Below are 9902 nucleotides of genomic sequence, written 5' to 3' on the forward strand. Positions count from 1 at the left end.
TCCCAGCCCCCCTGACTTTTTTTGTTTAAGGCTAGTGCTCTACCACTTTGACCCACAGCTTGACTTCATTTTCTGGTGATGAATTGGAGATAAGAGTCTCACAGACTTTCCTGCCCAAGCTGACTTTGAACTGTGATCCTTAGATCTCAGCCTTCTGAGTAGCTAGGATGACAGGCATGAGCCACCAGTGCCTGAATAGTGATTTATTTTTTATGGAAATTGATTTGGAAATATTTATTAAAATTGTAACAGGGTATATACTTTGAGCCATGAGTCATACTAGAAACTTATCTGTGGAAAATGAGAGATTATTAGATAAAAGTATAGTACAGAATGCTATTACACTATCATTTGTAATTTAATACAAAGATAAACTAAATGTGTAGTCTTAGAGAAATGGATGAGTCCAATATTATATATTCATATTATAGATTCAAATCAGATATTAAAGCAACACAGCAGCAACTGTATATGTGTGTGAGGATATATTTATAAATTCGTTTTTTCTTATGGAGAAAAGTACAGAAGGTATTCAACTGATTCTGAGTATGGGTTACATGAAGAGGATTTATATGCAATTTCTTTTTCCTGCAGAACCGGGGACTTGGATTCAGGGCCTGGGCACTGTCCATGAGCTTTTTTTGTGCTGAAAGTTAATGTTCTAACACTTGAGCCACAGCTCCACTTTCAGCTATTTTTTTGTGGCTAATTGGAGATAAGAGTCTCATGGACTTTTCTGCCTAGGCTGGCTTTGAACCATAATCCTCAGACCTCAGCCCCCTGATTACAGGAGGATTATAGGATTACAGGCATCTAGCATCTAGATTTGTGGGGAGGTTTTAACGTCAGGCTTTATATGTGACTAGGAATAATGTATGGAAGGAAAAGACATACAAAGGAAGAATCAAAAAATAATTCTTACAACTTTATGATACCATTTATAAAAATCATATACTATAAATAGCTTTATGAAAAACTTAAATATAGGAAAATCTGTATTTACTACATTATAGGAACAATTATGTTATAAATCTATCATCTATCTATCTGTTATCTATCTCTAATGAAAGAAGATATTTGATGGTATCATATATATATTGTGAATCTATTTGCGTGAAAAGATGTGACTAAATCAAATTAACAAGCTTCAGTAGAGCAAAAGAAACAATTCATTGCCAGGCTCTGGTGGCTCATGTCTGTTTGCCATTCAATGCCAGCCTGGACAGGAAATTCCACAAGAGGTTTATCTCCAATAAACTACTCAAAGCTGGAAGTGATGCTATGGCTCAAGTGGTAGAGCATTTGCCTTGAACAAAAGTAGCTCAGGGACAGTGCCCAGGCCCAGAGTTCAAGCCCCAGGACTGACTGGTAAAAAAAAAAAGAAGAAAAAGAAAAGAAAAGAAAAAAGAGAAACAATTCATAGAGTGAACAGACATATAAGAATTGAAGGGAAATACTTGTAAGGTCCATACATGAGGAGGGGTTGATCTACAAAATATATAAGGAACTCAAATCAATAGCAAGAAAGTAAATATGACAAATTAGTAGTAAGGAAAAGGGGCAAGGAACTTGCACAGACATTTACCAGCATCTGGGGGCCAGGAGTAAATTGGTAGGAGGATATGAAAGTTTTAGGAGACATGAGATTTAATGAACGACAAGTTGACCATCATCGATGACAATGTATTAGGTATTTGGACATTATTAGAAGAGTGGATTTTAAGTGTTCTCCAAAAATGACATGTAGTATGGTGGTGGAGATAATCATGTGAAGTAACATATATCTAAATGAGTTTGATCTATTCATTCCACACTGTGCACATAGTTATACACTACAAACCTCCACAACTTTTAATTTGTCAGTGAAATTATAATAGCTCAAGATAGTTAAAAATTACTGTCATTTCCATTACTTCTGTTTGCAAAATGCATGTCATTTTATGCAACCTTTAATGCTGTAATTGGAGGAATAAATGATTTATAAGGAGGCAAAAATAAAGCTGGGTGGAATTCACTATGGGATATAGATAGTAGACCTACATTATTCTCAATAATTGTGTTTTTTTTTTCTGTCAGTCTGTTGTTCAGGGAGAGAGTGAGACTGAGTGAGGGTCTAAGTATGACAAATGACAAAGAAATGCTTTGAATGTACTTCTGGTGAGGACAGAGAAATAGAACAGCCTGATTTTTTTTTTTTTTGTGGAAGATTCAAAGAAACAAGGAGAGAGAAAGCTATGAGACAGAAGAACGTAGAGAGTACTGAGACACCACATAGCTATTTGACTCTACTTCCTGAGTATGCCATCAGGCTAGCTTTCTCCTCCTTCCTTCAAACAGGCTCTGCACTGGCCAGGCTTTGATGATCGGGATGAAACATTCTTATGGAAAGGCCACAGATGCCTGAGGTGCTGAGAGGGCGTGGAGGTTGTAGATGGAGGAAATGAGAATTGAGAATTGGGTAAAGGGAGGTGGTGTGAGGTTTAGAGATGTTGCGAATCACAGTTGAGTTTGATGGAGAGTTATGTGTTGTGGAGGGACATCACTGGGAGTCTCTTGGTTCTTCCTATGCCATAACATAGAGATGGAATTTGGGGATGAGATGTCTGGTGAAGTAGAGAGAGAATTTGATTTTTAGGGAATGGAAAGGAGGATCTTCATAGGCTCTTTGTATCTGTTCCCTTTTTGGTCGAGCTAACTGTTCAGGAACCTTTCTAAAAAAAAAGAGACAAATGTCTCAGGGTATTGCTGTGTCTTGTTCACTTAAGATTATTTTACTGCAAAGCTATAATTGGTTCTCAAGGGCCTCTTCCTTCTTGGCAACAGTCAGACCTTCCTTGAAATAAAAGGAAGGACTTAGAATGAAATGGCAGAATAGTTTGAGAGCTAGGGAAAAAAGGGGGTTGGAGGCTGAGGAGAGAATGGCTCAGGAGCAGAGGGTGGAAAGGGTAATATTTCTAGTTAATATTCTGTATTATTTCAGATCGAATCTCCAAAAGGAGGGAGCAGGAGGTAGGAAATTCCACCATTCTGAACCTGCAGCAAATCGTAACACATTAGAGAACAGGGCTATGTCAGGTATGTTGAATTCTTTCCTATAACTATTTATAGCATTGTTCATAGATCCTTAACAAAAGCTCAAAGGTTGGTCTTTATAGTCCTTCCTCCTCTGATGAGTAACAGGTTTCAGTGAGACTCCAAATGTCTCTTTTAAAGAAAGATTTCAGAAAATCCCATGGTCTTCCTTAAAAAAAAAAATCCCCCACCATCATAGTCTTTCTGTTTCCTTCAAATTGAGCATTTAAAGGATACTTTCCAATTGTTCATGCTGTAGACAACAGATTATCTCCTTTCTTTTCTCTCTCTTAGAGATGGGGGAAAATAGATATCCATGTTCTCCAAGTGTTAGTTGTATGTTATGGACACTCTCAGGACTGGTGAGGAAATGAACCAGGGTCTTATGCATGTTGGGTGGATTCGCTAACCACTGGGCTATACCCCTAATAGTGTGAGGTCATTCTGACATCAGCTTTTTCATCTTGACATCTGTACTTTTTTCTTATGGTTTAGAAAAGTCAAGATATGCTTAAAAAATCTCACTTTTTTGTATTTTTTGTTTTACAAAAGCTTTTAATATACATCTTCAGTTTTCTTATGTAGTATTTGCTACAGCTTTAAAAATGATCAAACTAAGTTAAATTTATTTACTGCTTGTTTTTATAATGTGTTTTATAAGAAGATGTTCAGCAGACATTGAAGTACATATGAATACCATTTAAAAAATTTCCTAAAGATGAATTAAAACTTAAGAGTTTGGTATATGCCTCTTTAAGAGTCTGGGCTGAGGCTGGGAAGATGGCTCAGTGGCAGAGCGCTTGCCTTGCATGCATGAGGCCCTGGGTTTGATCCCTCAGCATCACATAAGCAAAAAGAAAAAAGCCAGAAGTGGCGCTGTGGCTCAAGTGGTAGAGCGCTAGCCTTGAGCTGAAGAGCTGAGGGACAGTGCCCAGGCCCAGAGTTCAGGCCCCACGACCAAACCTTCCCCCCACCACCAAAAAAAAAAAAAGAGTCTGGGCTGAATAAGAGCTGCAGCTTTTTCTTAGCATTACCTATGATTAGGCAGTCTTCAGATAATAGGTAGGTACTTCGTACTATAAGTTAGTATGGTTAAATTCAGCTTATTTTCAAACTCTTCCTGCATTTTTTTTTTTTTTTAGTTTTCCAACTTCAAAATTAGCTTATCTCCTTGGAGTTTTGCAACTCTAAATTTAGCGAACTTCCACTGTTCTAAGATGCCTCACTGTTCTTAGGAGAAGAATATCTATCATCCACCTGCAGTTACAATGTCTTTCTTCCCTGGTCCCTGCCTTTTTGGTGCTAATCCTTGGGCTTGAACTCAGGGCTTGAGTGCTGTCCCTGAACTGTTTTTGCTCAAGGTTAGCGCTCTACCACTTTGAGCCACAGTGCCACGGAAATAAGAGTCTCATAGACTTTCCTGCCTGGGCTGGCTTTGAACCATGATCCTCAGATCTCAGAGTCCTGGGTAGCTAGGATTACATGAACCACAGGTGCCTGCCTCCCTATTTTAAAAAGTCTTTATATCCCATTCTCTTTGACTTCTTCTTTCCCTCACTCTTTGAACAATAGATTTGTGGATAACGGTGTTCTGAAAATCGAGGATGACTTTTCTTACATAAAGATAGATTTCATAGGAGAACTTTAAAAAATATTAGGGCTGGGAAGGTGGCTCAGTGGTAGAGCGCTTGCCTTGCATGCAAGAGGCCCTGGGTTCGATTCCTCAGCACCACATAAGAAAAAAGCCAGAAGTGGCGCTGTGACTCAAGTGGTAGAGTGCTAGCCTTGAGCTGAAGAGCTGAGGGACAGCGCCCAGGCCCAGAGTTCAGGACCCACAACCGGACCCAAAAAAATTATTATTATTATATTCTTTATTATCTGTAAGTAGTTGTGTAAAAGGGTTTCAATTCAACATGTCAGTTGGTGAGTACAATGTATCTTGGTCAGTGTTACCCCTTTCATCTTTCTCCCCCATCTCTCCCAACTCCACTCATCCTCTTTTATTGAGCTCCATTTTCACATTTCTACACTGAATGTCATGACTACATTTACCCAGTCTTCCTCTCTTCATTTGCTTGCCCTTCTCATTGACTTCTCCTCCTCTCTTGACAAATCATATCCAGCTTTCTGGTAATCATTTTGTTAAACTGTACGTTAGTTGTTCAGAGGAATTACACTATAGGAATCCTCCCCTGCATATATCATATTTTAGTTCACATGTTTGTGTATGTGTGCAAATAACTCTCTCTATATTTTCTTTCATAGATGGAAGTCATATCTAGAACAGATTAAAAATGAGTCTGATTATGAAATGAATAACTCACCTTTCTATTCCATTGTGAACACACACACACAAATTAGAAATCTAATTTTGGTGAGAGGAAGTTTTCTTTAGTTTGAGGCCATATAAATAACACTTGTACACAGAGATTATATCACTTTGGTCTCATTTGAAAAAAAATAGCTTTATATCCTAAGCCTACCATAATATTTATATTTCAGTCTTTGCTTTGGTACATGCCTAAACTGTTATTTTTCTAGTTTCTCTGGAAAAATTGGCATTGTTTAGCACACCAAAGGTAAGTACCTGGGGATTTTGTAATTGTCTCTTTTCTTTCTATACTTGATTGTGGGAGAGTGAGATGGGATTTGCAAGCACTGCCCTCTTTTAATGTCCTAAAGATTGTTACTCAGGAGGAAAGAAGAAATGCTTACGTATTTAGAAGCTGATGGAACTTCTTTTCTTTTGTTTCCTTGACTTGTGCTTGAATTCATTCTGCATTCCTTGAGAGTGATTTCCCAGAATGGTTGAAAGGAGAAGGCTGATAAGTATTTCTTTGAATAAAGCCATGCAGTGGATCATGTCCAGAATGAAAACATGCCAGATGCACAGCAAAACCATGGAATTTATGTTTGCCCTTATGACCCTATCCTGTCTCCCACCTGTTCCATTTTTCAATCGGCTGAAGGTCTGTCACAAAAAGGACTTCTCTTTAATTTTTATACTAGAACCTGACTGGGTGGAAGCCATAAAAAACAAATCCTAGCCCGGCGCTAGTGGCTCATGCTTGTAATCCTACCTACTCAGAGGCTGAGATCTGAGGATAGAAGTTCAAAGCCAGCCCAGGCAGGAAAGTCTGTGAGACTCTTATCTCCAATAAACCATGAGAAAATTGGACGTGGTGCTATGGCTCAAGTGGTAGAGTGCTCTCCTTGAGCTGAAGAGCTGAGGGATAGCACCCAAGCCCAGAGTTCAAGCCAGATCCCCCCCCCCCAAAAGGCAAATCCTGGCTTCCTATAGAGATACATTCCTAAGGATCAGTATGAGCTAATGATGTATTGAATTCCAGGGTGGTGGAGGTGGTCCATTGCTGCAGCTCATTGAGCCTTGATTCTGTACATACCTCTGCCCTGGGCTTGGTGCCATTGAAAGAGTTCAAACCACAGGATGAGTTTGAACTATATACAATAATCTTAGTGTTCAAGAAGGACTGCTAAGTTCACATCACAAAATAATGTAGATGGGAGAAGATGGTAAAGGAATGAAAAGTTTCTAGAGAAGAAGAATGGTTACTGAATCTGTCAGACTTTATGGTCTATAAAGTAGAGAACCCCTCTCTGATCAATCACGTGGGTTTAAGTTAGAGGAGAGGAAGTCTTAAATATAAAGTTATTGGTATTTGTGATTTCATCTTTTAAAAAAAATTCTGGTACTAGGGCTTGAATTCAGGGTCTTGCTCTCTTGGTTTGTAGTTGTTGTTTTTTCTGTTTTCTTTTTTTTTATTATTGTGAAAATACCATACAGAGGGGTTACAATTACATGGGCAAAATAGTGAGTACATTTCTTATCAAGCATTGTTGCCTCCTCCTTTGTTTTTTCTTTTTTACTCAAGGCTGGCATAAGACTTTGTCAGATACCAAAGTAGATATAAAAATTTAGTTCCCATGCTAAATGAACTCATAATCTTTTGGAAAAGAGAAACTGCTTAGAATAAAATAATGGAAAAAACCACCCCAGGCAGCATGCATTTATGCACCAGCATCGGCAGAGTGGGGCCATCTGTTCTTTCATTCTGGCTGTCTTGGATCAAGCCTTCATAATACTATCAGATCCAAGGTGGAACCCACCACTGAACTGTTGAAAAACCATCAGGTGTATGCCCAAAATAAAGCTTCAGATCCTGCTTATGACAGGAGAAGGCCTCATGCACTCATACTAGCTTTCCTTTCTCTCATTATTCACCTACATTCTAATGCCTCTTCAGAGATGGATTAAAAAATTACCCCAAGCTACTTATCCTCTTTTTTTCTTATAGTTTATCTTGCTTCTTGCCTTAGTATCTACTTTGTTTTTTTTTTGGGTCCGGTTGAGGGGCCTTAACTCTGGGTGCTGTCCCTCAGCTCTTCAGCTCAAGGCTAGCGCTCTACCACTTGAGCCACAGCACCACTTCCGGCTTTTTTCTTTTTGCTTATGTGGTGCTGAAGAATCGAACCCAGGGCCTCATGCATGCAAGGCAAGCACTCTACCACTGAGCCACCTTCCCAGCCCAGTATCTACTTTTTTATTACCTGAAATGCCTTCACCCCCTTTTTGATTCTTTCATTTTTTTCCATCACAATGGTAAGGTTTCCTAGCATTGCTTCTTCTCCCAATTATTTTGTCCAGATTGAATTAATCAGCTTTCAGCACATTACAATTATCTGTTGATCTATACATTCATTGTGCAAGACTGTAGGCTTATTAAAATGATGACCTGGTTCTATATGACCTGATATCCACAGAAACTAATGTAATATCTTCTTTATACAAGACACAAGATATGGTTGCTCAAGAGATAAGGGCCTCCATTAGTCAAGGAAGAAGTGGAACATATAGTCGGTTTTTGATGATTTGTATAGCAACAGTGGGCAAAGGAGTTGAAAATGGGGATGAGGATGCTAGAATACATTATATGATCGAAGTGGTAGGTAGGCTAAAGGGTTTCAAAGGTGAAAATTGTGAATTCGGTTAAACTCTTCCGATATGCACAATAAAGGTGGGTAAGATGAGAAATCTGGGTGGCAGTCTCTATGGAGGACAGAGGAGGAATTGCTTAAGCGATTCTCATTTTTTAGACTCACTTTTCTCTGCTTCACTTTATCCCTATTGATTTTAGGCTTGCAATTGAAGATTTAGAGGCACGTTAAAACCTCTTCAATTACTAGCAAGCAAACCTTGGATGACCCATATGGAAAGTGTCTTCACAGGAAACGGGACCATTACCAAATTTATCCTCCTTGGCTTCCATGACATTCCTGAACTCCATCTCCTTTTCTTTATTGTGTTCACTGGTGTCTATGCTTCCATCATTATTGGAAATATGCTGATTATTGTGGTTGTGGTCAGCTCTCCGAGGCTTCACACACCCATGTATTTCTTTCTGGTGAATCTGTCTTTCCTGGAGATCTTGTACACCTCTACCGTGGTGCCAAAAATGCTGGAGGGCTTCCTGGGGGAGGCAGCTATTTCTTTGGCTGGTTGCTTGCTCCAGTTCTTTATCTTTGGCTCTCTAGCTACTGGGGAATGCTTTCTGTTGGCTGTGATGGCATATGATCGCTACCTGGCAATATGCCACCCACTCCGCTACCCATTTCTGATGGGGCCTAAATGGTGCTTGGGGCTGGTGATCACATCCTGGCTGTCTGGTTTTATAGTAGATGGACTGATCGTGGTTCTGATGACCCAGCTGAGATTCTGTGGTCCCAACTACATTGACCACTTTTACTGTGACTTTATGCCTTTGGTGGGCCTCGCTTGTTCAGATCCCAGAGTGGCCCAGGTAACAACATTTGTCCTTTCTGTCATCTTTCTAACAGTTCCCTTTGGACTAATTCTGACATCTTATGCTCAGATTGTGGTGACTGTGCTGAGAATTCCTACCGGGGCCAGCAGGAGGAAGGCTTTCTCTACATGCTCCTCCCACCTTGCCGTCGTGGCCACATTCTACGGAACTCTCATGGTTTTATACATGGCACCCTCTGCTGTCCACTCCCAGCTCCTCTCCAAGGTCTTTGCCCTGCTCTACACGGTGGTCACCCCCATCTTTAATCCTGTGATTTACACGTTAAGGAACAAAGAGGTTCATCAAGCACTACGGAAGCTCCTCTGCCTTAAAAGCAATTGAAGTGTGATGAAAGGAGGGAAGTGAAGATTTTAGTATGGACTTGGGACATTTTGATCAGGAACTCTCCCAGGATTGGGTGAAAATGAATAACTTTGTTATTTTCTCTTTGCACGTGCGTGTGTGTGTGTGTGTGTGTGTGTGTATCCTAGGGCTTGAACTCTAGCTTTGGCCACTGTCTCTAAACTTTTATGCTCATGGCTACTGCTCTACCATCTGAGCCACAGCTCCATGTCTAGCTTTTTGGAGGTTAAATGGATATAAGAGTCTCATTTACTTTCCTGCCAGGGCTGGCTTTGAACTGTGATTCTCAGATCTCAACCTCCTAAGTTGCTAGGATTACAGGCATGAGCCACTGGTGTCCAGCTAACTTTGCGTTTTTTCCCCGTTGGTCTATACTTGAGCTCTTCTGCCATTATAAGCACAGTTTAAAAAAGCAGAGCAATTATTTTCAAGTGCTAGTTAGAAAGTTATTTAAAATTCTCTTATTTCTGTATTGTATATGTCATAAATATTAATGCTGAAATTGACCACCATATACTAATAGGTGTATTTAATTATCATAGTGTGCCCCATAATAGATGTACAGTAATAATAATAAAATAAACAATAATATTGAAACAAATGTAGAAGTATTGCTTATATTATTATTTATGGCATTTCATAATG

General features: G+C 39.5%; 1 protein-coding gene across 1 annotated transcript; it reads left to right on the top strand.

Moving 5' to 3' along the window:
• The first annotated feature begins 8300 nt into the window (after nt 1-8300).
• Nucleotides 8301-9236, top strand: LOC105996883 (olfactory receptor 11A1). The gene has a single exon (XM_013031123.1). It carries the CDS (start codon nt 8301-8303, stop codon nt 9234-9236), a length of 936 nt encoding a protein of 311 aa, XP_012886577.1.
• The last annotated feature ends 666 nt before the right edge of the window (nt 9237-9902 follow it).

The sequence above is a fragment of the Dipodomys ordii genome, unplaced genomic scaffold (assembly GCF_000151885.1).
Source record: "Dipodomys ordii isolate 6190 unplaced genomic scaffold, Dord_2.0 Scaffold138, whole genome shotgun sequence".
Taxonomy (NCBI): domain Eukaryota; kingdom Metazoa; phylum Chordata; class Mammalia; order Rodentia; family Heteromyidae; genus Dipodomys; species Dipodomys ordii.

Bases quoted from the DNA above. Each gene is read 5' to 3' on its own strand.
- LOC105996883 (XM_013031123.1), top strand. From the start codon at position 8,301: ATGGAAAGTGTCTTCACAGGAAACGGGACCATTACCAAATTTATCCTC.